Here is an 11,523-nt window from a genome sequence, read left to right on the forward strand (position 1 = left end):
TGGCTTGAAGTTTTATCAGAGCAGGAACATCCTCTCTGTGCCCTCTCATCCCTCGGCAGGCTTTGAAGTGCAAGTAGTATTGTGTCTGAGGGATCTCTCCATTTGTTTTCCTCTGAAGTCTCCAGGCCCCCCTGCGATGCATTCACTAGAATTTACAAGGTGTGTAATTTACCCTGCGCTGGTTTTCTAATCTTTTGAATTGCTGACATCAAACATGTACTTCTTTTTCAGAGCATCTTGTTTGATTCACACACTCTCCTTTGTTTCTGATAACAACTGATCACAGCTCTCTGTAAGCGTCCCTGTGAGGTTGTAAAGTAGAGTCACGTCACTGACCTCCGCTTGATGCAATTTTATGGATCCACATATGCTTTTTTAAATTCACTATCCGCTATGATAAATGTTGTGGGAATACTCATTATGCAGAATGACAAATTTCAGAATAATATATATTACTATTGTATGCTAATTATTGATGCATTAATATACATATCACTTCAATGTTGCTGCCTTAAGGTTGGGCTAATTTTGTGCTGTGTAGTTTAACCAATAATAATACATCCTAATTTATTTGTCAATTAGTTTTTGTATTAATAATCTGAATCTGCAAAGTAACCAGTAACTGAAGCCATCATAGATGCAGTGGAGTACAAGTATAATATTTGCCTCTGAAATAGTGGAGCAGAAGTATAAAGTAGAATAAGGTGAAAGTACTTGGGTAAAGTATGATTACCTCAAAATTGTAATTAAGTACAATACTTGAGAAAATGTGTTATTACTTTCCTCCACTGCCAAAAACCATGATGTTATATTTCTATGACCCAAAATGTTAAATATTGAATGAATAGATAAGACGCACTGAAACAAATAACCCCATGACTGAATAGAGACAAACAAAAATATGGTACTGCAAAAAGAAGCAGTATGTAATAGTATTTGATTATACAGGCCTGAGTTTTATATATACCACTATTTCATGCTTCTTTTATGTATCTTGCAGAACTGGCGAAAGTATACAGATCCTTAAATAAAAGAAGCAATATCAGAAAAAGACCTGAAACTGATACTCAATTAATAGCACCTTAAGTACTCAATTAATAATACCTTAAGTATCATGAACAAAATGTATTTAAAGTATCAAAACAAAAGTACTGCAGTGAAATGGCCAGTACTGAATTGTTATTACTGATGCATTATTTTTATATACTGTTGGGGAGTTTAATCTATAACAATGCAACATGCTTGTATAAGTACCTGTAACTATAACAAATGAGTGTGTTGTACTAAAAAGAACAACAGTGGCACCAAACGAAGTGCTCAAGTAAAGCACTTGAAATTTGGATTTTAAGTAAAAGTTCTTAGATATATTCCACCACTGACATTTTGTCTATATTTATTCACGTAATTTTTAATTTCATAATATTCCATTTATTCATTCCTTTTTTTCAAACGTGTGTTTGCTGCTTCCAGCAGGTATGAAGGTTTTTTGCTGACATAATCGTACCCAAGCAGTGCCAATGTCAGACTTGGTTGCAGTTCAAGCTGTTCAAGCCTCCATTACATTCTTGCTTCCAACACGCCGTCGAAGGGATGCAGCCAATCACAGAGCCGCACTGCGAGCTGAGGAGATGGGAGGAGAAAAGGCCCAGGAGAGTTTCCAGCAGCTTTTTCCTGCCTGTCTCATCCGTACGAGAGCTGCAGGAGAGGCAGCAGTCTGTGCGTCCCGCCGGCTGAAACAGAAGAAACTTTGTGTGAAGTTGCGCAGTATCAGCAGGGCATGCACTGAAAGAAGGAAATGCGTCCACGGCGCTGCTCCTGGGAGAACCTACGGACTACACAGCCCTCGTTGTAAAGCCGCTTTCTCATGCGTAAAAACCATTACTGGACTATAATTTACCAAACTTTCCCGTCTGTGGAACCAGCGCGTTTTAGGAGACGCTATTTTGAAGTTGCACAGTAAGGTTTAGAGAAGTGGAAGTTTGGATGGGATTTTCTGAGGGTCGCAGACTGGAAAAGAAGAGGTTCTGTCAGAGACTTTGAGACGCACCAATCTGTCCACTGGAGGGATTTTGGATACTGAAAACATGAGACCGTTTGTCATCTGCGCGCTCCTGCTGTTAAAAGTAAGCAACAGTCAGTCACTGCTTCTCTAACACAATGGCACATAATGGCACAAAAGCCTTTAAAACGAGCTGCATCCTTTTTTTCACGCGCTTATCGCCATAACATCGGAATAGAAGTGGTTGTAAACTTCAGCTACCGAGTTTAAATTAACACCATTGTTCCCAAAGGAAATCTGTTTTGCACCAAAAAGCCAGATTTCGTTAAGGCCGTGTCACATGGCTCCTGTTGGTGAATATATTTGCTGTCATTCTGTAGTTGCCAAATAACAGTGGAAAGAGTGAGGAGAGACTCCTGATCAAATCTCATCCGCTCTTTCTTCTGCAGCCTCTCCTGATCAAAGAGAAAACAAGCTACTCCTTATTTTGCTCGAAGGCTGCTTGTGCCTCAGAGACGCATCTTGGGCCGTGGCCTGCCTACTGTACATTTACACACCGGCTGTTTGTTGACTTCCATGGTCACAGAACATCCTGGGAAAATGTGGAGAAACATCATAAAGCTGCACAGTTTACCAAGATTAGGCACCTACACTGTGTTAAATGATGTATTTTATAGACAAATTATAGTGTCTGTGTTGTTTAATAGCATATTATTAAGCCAGGATCAGTGTGAAAAGAAGGCCCTTACCTCCACAGTCGCAGACAATGACTTGACACTCATCTACCTCAAAAAGCCCATGGGGCTTGTAGTCCTGTCTGGACACGCTCCTCAGAGTCAAAGCACTTTTGTTGGATCAAAGTGTTTAGATAAACTTCAGCTCTTAGAAAGATAAAATCTCCCTCCAATAATCAAAAGAGTTTCTTTTTGAAGTGCTCTTTCTCTTCTGCACTGCAAACACACAGACTTGTTGCTTTAGCCCACTGAAAAATCCTCATTTGTGCTGTCAAATGATTTTCTGCTTGCTCACTTGTATGATTTAGAGCAGAAGTTGATTGTACTTTACAGTGTGTGAGCACACTCTGCTTGATTTTCTACCGCTGACTCTGTTTCTAAGGCTCATATTGCCTGTCGTTTACTGTACTTTGCCGTATGTGCCACAGTTCCTGGTGAAAATGTGGCCTAGCTTTCAGTGTTCCTGGGTCTGGATATCCGGAGCAAAGCAATTATCATCATTTTCTCCCAGTTTGTGGTGCGTGTGTGTGTGAGTGCATGAGTTGGGGGGTGGTTTAGTTTGTTACCACAGCCATTTGAATTTCCATAGAGTAGTTAAGCAGATTTCTTTGGGGGGCAGACGTCAGGACCATTTAGAAATTTGAACTACCTCTCAACACTTTGGTGAGAGTTAAAACTCGCTAGATTGATGCTTAACTGTGTACCGTCTTATTTGATTTAAGGATCATAGTTTTGGGTGAGCTTGAAGCTGGAAAAAAGAGAAACCTGTGTCTTTTAATTTGTCCCTCATGCTCCCTTTAAATACTAATGACAGCACTCAGTGTAGGTGGGACGTGCAGCTCAGACAACTTTCCCTCCGCTCAGGCTGTCTCTGCTGAAAGGCCCCTGTCTGAAGTGAAGGCCTGTGGGTCATTGTCCTCACAGCGAGAGAGCATCCTTTTGTGTGTTTATTTTCACGCAGATTAGATTAACTCTGGAAACTCCAGCCTATGTGCTTCAGAAGTGGTCTCACATCAAAAGGCCGCAGAAAATGTTTCAGGGACAGAGCGAGCTGAAATCAACTGTGTGTGTTGGTGTGTGTGATCTGCGATGACTGAGTGACTCCGGCAGCCGTGGAGTTGAGAGCCCCATTGAAAGCCGTGCTCCTCGGTGGTCCGTCTGTTCTCACTGGGGAATCCCTTCAGATTGCAGCTTCTTACCTAAATGGAAAAAGCAACTGCAGCCCCCGTCCCTTCAGACTTTGTGCCCCTGAGGCAGCAGATAAGACTGAATCCTCTCTGCTGCACGCACACCAAATTAATCTTTGAATGAAAGTGGGATATGAAGCCAAAGAATAACATTGTGGGAACACCAGCAAATGTTGTTAGATGGTTAAGGTTTCATAATGATCAATAATACAGGGTTAGGGGGTTAGGTTTAGATATTAGGGTTAGGGTTAGGTTTAGGAAGCATAAGCACTTATGGTTATGTATCATTTTCCCGAACCTTTCATTTAATTGAAATTGTAAACACTGATTCATGGCAGCACTACGTGTGATAGATATGAATTGTATACTGGAATATTTCATCACACCAATAAGCATACATAGTATCCAATCCATATATAGTAGCATTTCATACTGTATATACAATAGATAATGATTTATTCATACCTCTACAGAGTAGATCACTGTTCCTACTTGCCTCCAGTGAAGCATTGACTAAATATTTTATTGTACACTGGGCACCAGTGGGTGAAGTGCCAAGCCTTTGGCAGTTCCTGCTCTGAGCCCAGTCGGCCCTCCAGGCAGGCTGACAGAGCTACACCAGCCCAGACTCCCACCAGGCACTGTAAAATGACAGAAATCCAAGCTGGGGGTAAAAATAAAGCAGAGCCACTGTCACCAAATATTTATCAAAGCATAGATTGAGGGCTAAGAGGTTAGCTCGTGTGAGTAGAGGAGCTGCATCTGTCACATGGAGAGGACCAACCAGACTTACCAGGAAGCCTTTGTGCTACAAGTTATTATGGTCTTGGCTTGGTCACAGTCTGCCAACTCCAAACATCCTACTGGTTCCTGCCTGCTGGATCCTACTACCCCGACACCCTAATACCTCTGATCTGGGTTCTGTGGCTGGTGCTCAGATATCATCAGACTCCTCTGTAAGCGCCGCACTGAAACTGGCTGTTGTTTTTGGAACGAGGCGAGCCCCGTTTCAAAGCTGCTTCTCCTGTAGTATCAGCATGGAACATTTCAGTGTTTTGTGACTGGGGGCATGGCATAGTGTGTGTGTGTGTGTGTGTGTGTGTGTGTGTGTGTGTGTGTGTGTGTGTGTGTGTGTGTGTGTGGTGGGCTTGTTGGAGGCTCAACAGGTTCACGCATGTTGCCTGTGTTTCTTGGCAGCCTTCAGAGACAAAGACAGTCATTGGTGGGTTGTTTAGCTGTTACTTTTTCCCTTTGCAGGAGGTTAGTTGTTAGACATCTGTTTGCTCTTGTCAGCCCCCAGGCGGAGCAGACCAATCTCCATTAAATGTGTGCATGTTTAAGATGCCGTTGTAGGGAGCCTGGAGAAGGGGAGTTAGTGAAATACTGACCTTCATAGACACACCTGCAGGGCTTGACAACTTCAAAGGCCCCCCTCTCACCCAAACACACATTTGCATGCTGGGCAGCCTTGGTTAACTGACACCCTTGCCTGGGGCTGGAACCATCTCCTTTATAAACCTCCCCCTCTTCTTCTAATGTCAAAAAAATACTAACACTGTATTCACACACACACACACAGATACACTTTGCCTTTCACACTGATTTGGAGTGAGTGGGAGGGCGGAAGCTCTTTTTACTTCTCCCTTCCTCCTTTTCTGAGTGTTTTCCTTCACCCCTTTATGTCTTATTCTTTCCACTGGTCTAAAGCCATCTGATTAAAGCCAGCCCCTCCTGTCAGGCACCAACCCTTCTGCACAAGCTGCTAGGAATGTCCGATCTATCCCTCATGTCATAACTCAAGCCGGCCTCTCCATTACCCACTTGCAGATAAGGACTCAGAGCGCTTTAAGGGTGAAAACTGAAGCAGACAGAAAGATAAAAAGGCCATTTTCAGTCCACCCAGTTCCACGCTTCTTTAATTGCACAGGGGTGGGATGTGTGTGATTTCCTTCCCACATGTGGTGTAAGACAGAAAACTCATTGGACAAAGAAGAACCTCTTATTTTGTTTTCTTGTGTAGTAACTACTTAAGTTAAACATGCGTCCTTTTAGAATAAAGACGCTTGATTCAAAATGGCCTGCGTGGGTAGTGTGTGTTTAATTTGGTATTTTTTCAATGTCATTTATTTACTGTAGGTTACTCTTGGAGATGCCTGTGCCAGTGGCCAGTTCACTGAAGCAGGGCAATGTTGCAGTCTGTGTCCTGCTGGCTTTGGAGTGGAGGTAGAGTGTGGGAAAGAGGATACCAAGTGCACAGCATGCCCACAGGGTAAGCAATTATAATCTAATGTTACTCCACCAATGCAGACTATGTTTTACCTGCCTTATCATTATCTCTGTCATCTGCTCAAGAGGCTGGAAGATTTAAACCAGCGCGGTGTTTCATCATGGCCACTGATATTTGTGAGAGAAATGCAACTTATCCCAACAGACCCTGATTTTGCAATCTGTCTCCCAGGAACATTTTCCTCATCTGAAGGCCTCGGCCCTTGCGTTCCCTGTGCCAAGTGCCCATCGAGTGTCCCCACGTTGGTGTCTTGCTCCGCCACTCAAGACACACAATGTGAGTGCGACACCGGCTACTTCTTTTTGAGCACCCACGGCCTGTGCGCGCCTTGCTCCAAATGCAGTCGTGGCGAGGGTGTTATCCGGGACTGTGGCCCACAGGGAAACACGCAGTGCCAGATGTGTGGCCCGGGAACATTTTCTGAGGAGCTGAGGAGCACCAGACCCTGCCAGACCTGCACCCAGTGCTCTGACAGTGAAGTGGAGATCCGTGCTTGCATGCCCAACTCTGACACACTCTGCATGGGTGAGTTTTATGGAAGAATTAGAATAAGAAAATACACTGGTCATATTCTGTATTTGTCTTATTGTCAACAAATCGCACGAAAAGACACAAAACAACAGTAAGTTGACCCTGCTGACTAAGACTGACATAGTTTATGTCTCTGTGGCATAAACCTCCATTGTTGTCCAAAAGTTAAAAATGCATAAATGAGCCACTCTGGTGTTCTGGGAGACATAGTCCTCCTTTTGATGAACACGGGCACTGCAGTCATCGTCTTGCTGCTCATTAGTGCCCTAAATCCACAGTTCAAACGAGTCCCCAACAAATAGACTATTTGTAAGATTTTCCAAATACAGTCCCTGCTGTTTTGGTAACTTATTAAGCCCCTTTTTTAAAAATAGATAAATATATATATATTTATGATCTGTTTTATGTCTTCAGTAGGAACTAATGAGCTAGGGGCTGAGTGCCACCGACTAATACATTTTTTCATTCTGGTCTTTTATTTGGTGACAATAAGAAACATAGAGAAGAGTGCCGGCCTTGTTACATTAAATGCCTAATGCAGGGAAAGGCAGCAATAGTAAAAGATAAAAGAACAAACTAAAGGGAGGGTGACAGAGAGTGGGAGGGTCTGTGAGAATACAACGACATGTGGTCAACACCTGTAGCCACACCTCATCTGAACACTCTGCAACACTCTGAGATGGGGAAACATGAGTAGTGAAAAAGAGCCCACTTAAGTGCTGTAATCCAATTGGTATGAGCTTGACAGGTCTTTAGGTTAACTGCCCTCAAGAACCTTAAAGCCAAAGGAGGCTGCTGACCCTGACAACTAGTCCGCTTGCTCCCAAATGGCTTCATTGGCTCTCCAGGAGTAAGGTCATCTGTACACACTCTGGTTCCATATGTCAAGACCCTTTGACCCCAGAGAGGTCAGCACAGTACCTTGTAGTGTTTGATCCTAAAATAGGCAGACCACAGGAGGGAGAACGAGGATGGAAACAGGGGCAATGAAAGGTTTCAAAACCCCAGGGGACCAGGATGGCTGAGGGTATCATTACATCAGGCGCGCAGGCTTCTGAGGAATTATATCTGGCTCTAATTTATGCAGACCAAATGTGTTTCTGATGTGCATATGTGCCGATGCAATGCTACTAGCCCTGACACGTCTCTCACGTCAATCTCAATAGATAAGAAGCTGCACATTTTGTCTCGTCCTGGTCTGGATGGACCTGATGGGACCCGCGATGCTTCTCGCTGGCCGGGTGTTGAGGAGGTGACGAAGCAAGGGGAGGCCAGTCCGGTCCCTGGAACGCCCAAGTTTACCACGGAGGATGAGGATGGCAGCAACAACATTCTGGCCTACGTGTCTGTTCTGGCAGCTGTGGTGCTGGGTCTGCTTCTTTATGTGGCTTATAAATGGTGAGGTTTCACTGGGGATGGGTAGTAGTCCCTCAGTGGATGCAATAATGATTTTAAGATTGGCCCTGGGATGAAAGATAGCTCATTGTGGGTCGCCTAACTCACCCTGCGTTCCTCTGCTCTTCTCAGCTGGACATCATGCAAACAGAAGAGGGCTCTCTCTAAGGCTCGTGCAGCTGAGTTGGGAGCATCTCCAGAGGGAGAAAAGCTCCAAAGTGACAGCGGCGTTTTTCTGGACTCTCACAGCCTGCCGGACAACCAGCCCAGCAAAGGTGTGGTAGACACAGGCTCTTTGAGACTAAGCTAGACGAAGTTTCAGAGAATTCAGAAGACATTTTAATAAGGTTATTAACACATCTAGACATTTAATAATCTGCATTAGCTGTTTAGAGTAAAACGCTGAAAAGAAGATCACATGTACTTATGAAGGCTGCAGCCAGAATTTAAACAATCAAGTTACCTCACTCCTCATAATACTTCATGGTTTCTTGTATGTTTCCGAATTGAAAAAGTCCTTGAGTGAACAAAAGGCAGTGGAGAGGAAGATTGCTAGCTAGCAAGATATGTAAATATATGTAAACAAGGTTTAGGTGCAGGTTTCAGCATAATTAAGAAATTGGCTTGTTGTTTAGGAGGAGGAGGGAAATGCGTTCGACACATTTGTTGAAGATACACAGACTGGGTTTTGGAAAGAAACACCGAATGTAAACATAGGTTTGTTTGTTTACAAGAACACCACAGGGCACCTTTAACTTCCCAGTGTTCCCCTCAAGAACAATGAGGAGGAAGCTTTCTTATATAACGCCTATAAAATGTTTTGTGTTTGAAAAGAAAGGCTGTTATTATTGAAAATTGATTGGTTAGTTTTTTTTTGGTACAAATGGCCAAACAGTAAGCTAACTTTGTGTTTCCACAGGTACTAAGAGGGACAGCAAGCAGGACAATCGTCTGTACATCAACCTACCCCCCCACAGACAGGAAGAGGTGGAGCGCCTCCTGCAGGAAGGAGGGGGCCGGGGGTGGAGGCAGCTGGGGGCAGCGCTGGGCTATGAGCCTGAACAGCTGGACCTGTTTGGGCGTGGAGAGGCCCCCGCTCACACGCTCCTCTCTAACTGGGCCCAGAAAGAAGGCTCCACTCTGGGACTGCTGTGTTCTGCACTGGCTCGCATTGAGAGGCCTGACGTGGTAACAGCTCTCAACTGTCCCACACAGGGTGTCTCTGTGGTCTGACGGCTCCTCAGAAGCACGTATGACATTAAACAGCTCAAGTGAGGAACTTTCATTTAAATGACAAGAGAGGCACTCCGATATCAACACCTCTGTCACTGTTCAAGGCTGCCACTGACGGTTCTGATTGCTTTGTTGGACGCTTATAATTCGGTTTTTAATAAGAGAACAAAAATGATTGTTTTTTCCTTTTCCTGTAGCCCAGTTTTTGACTTACCATGGATCCAAATGCATAAAAGAATCTCCTGCAATGTGCCTGTTGTCACCACAGAGCAAATCAGCAGTTACTGGAGGAAACGAACAGACTGAACATGTCGCAACCTCTCGCTGCCACTACTGAGGAAACAACATTTTTCAATTCTGGTTAAGCCTCAATGCCTTGCTCAATGGTCACATTGAAGTACATTTACAGTGTCATTTACATGCACACAATCCTGGTTACTGTGAGCATTCAGTTAGTGGCCGGAAACAGAATAATGTGTTTACACGTCTTGCACATGTGTGATTATTCTAAAACCACTGTTTACATGTTATTTAGACAGTAATCAGATTTATCCCTCGTCTGCTTTAAAAAAAACACCACCCTTCCATGCGCCATTGTAAACAAATATGGATGGCTTCGATCATCAAGTTTCTAGTCTGGCTAGCCTTGTTTTATGATTCACAACTTCGGCGACCACTTTGGTACTGCAGCTGATGTTTACCAAGAGGAGATGGTTTCTCCCAACATCACTGCTTTCCAGCGTGATGCGATTTCCTCTATTTACGTGCACATGTGCACACCTAAGAAGAGAAGGAAAGTCCATCCAGCAGAAATCCAGTGATGCCAATGATGTTTGCAATTGATATTTTCTTTATAAGAACACTTTATCTAATGTGTAGATGGGAACTACTCGCTAGATTGCTTTTATAATGTGTTGTCCTGTTTGGTTGTTTTCTTTTCTTCTTCTTTGTCTGCTGCCTTGGTATTTATTCCCACTGAGGATATGTTAAGCACCAGTGATGTTTCAAATGAGAAGACATGAAATTGGAGCATTCTATGAAATATAAAAACACGTTTCTTAGCTCTTCCGAATAATCATCTGTGATTGTAAATATCTTAAATATTGCTTCGTTTTGATTGATCATGGCTGAAAGTGAGAGAGAAAATGAACAGGAGTGAATCTGTTCTCCCTACATCCATAATACACGCCTTCATTTTTGTCACCTTGTTTTTCTCATATTAGACACAGAAAAAAATCCAAAGACACTGTTAACATCAGTACTCGTGTCCAATTTGCCATCATGCTTTTGTATTTATTTCATTACAATTTCAAGTCTATAACTAAATAAAATCTGTGAGAACCATGGACATCTGCGGTGTGCAAGTTACACATATATGATGGCCTCAGATGGTTTGATATTTTTTTAACGCCAGCCAGGTTTAATTTTATGTATATATTTCCTAATGGTATGCCTAAATGTGTTTTTGTAAGAGTTTTATTCATTTAATAAATAACTTTGATAACTCAGTGCTCCTTTGTTGTATCAGAAGGACTCTAAATCTGCACAATAAGCATATAATCATAGGGTAGGCCAACTTGTTCCTGCAGGTACTACAATTATGGGGTTTGTGATTGTTGAGTTGCTCATATAAGAAAGAAAAAATAGAATTACAACAACATTTTAAGAGTGCCTGAAAAGTAGTTAGCAAGCAAGCAAGCAAGCAAGCAGAGAACCATTTAAATAGACAGCTAAAGGTCATGAAAAAACAGTGAAAAAGTTACCTTAAAGTAATGATTAACAGTTGAATAACTTAAAACTACCTTAAATTAATTAAGAAATGTGATATTTAAAGATAACTGTCAAAATAGCTACCTTAAAGCAAGCCTAAAAGTTGAAATAGCAAACTGAAGCTAATGGATGGCAAACTAATGGTGATATTAAAAGCGGTTGAGAAATGGTTAAAATACATAATATTAGCTAGAAGTAATGGATAAACAGTGGAAAAGGTTAGTTAAAAGTAATGGATGAATGGTGAAATAGGTCATAGTGGCCAGTTAAAATAGTCATCTTAAACCAATGATCTGCAAACTAGCTCAAATTAATGGCTAAATGGTTATATTTAAAAGTAATGGATAAACATTTGAACAAACAAATAAATGGCAGAGAAGTGACTTG

At 42.6% G+C, this 11,523-nt stretch overlaps 1 protein-coding gene across 1 annotated transcript; it reads left to right on the plus strand.

Annotated features, from left to right (window-relative positions):
* Positions 1-1,728: 1,728 nt before the first annotated feature.
* On the plus strand, positions 1,729-10,873 carry nradd (neurotrophin receptor associated death domain). Its single transcript, XM_070966697.1, has 6 exons — positions 1,729-2,123; positions 6,057-6,189; positions 6,379-6,732; positions 7,905-8,136; positions 8,266-8,408; positions 9,053-10,873. The coding sequence occupies exons 1-6, from the start codon at positions 2,085-2,087 to the stop codon at positions 9,364-9,366; spliced, it is 1,215 nt and encodes a 404-aa protein (XP_070822798.1). The 5' UTR covers positions 1,729-2,084; the 3' UTR covers positions 9,367-10,873.
* Positions 10,874-11,523: the final 650 nt, after the last annotated feature.

The sequence above is a fragment of the Chaetodon trifascialis genome, chromosome 7 (genome assembly GCF_039877785.1).
Source record: "Chaetodon trifascialis isolate fChaTrf1 chromosome 7, fChaTrf1.hap1, whole genome shotgun sequence".
In the NCBI taxonomy this organism is placed as follows: domain Eukaryota; kingdom Metazoa; phylum Chordata; class Actinopteri; order Chaetodontiformes; family Chaetodontidae; genus Chaetodon; species Chaetodon trifascialis.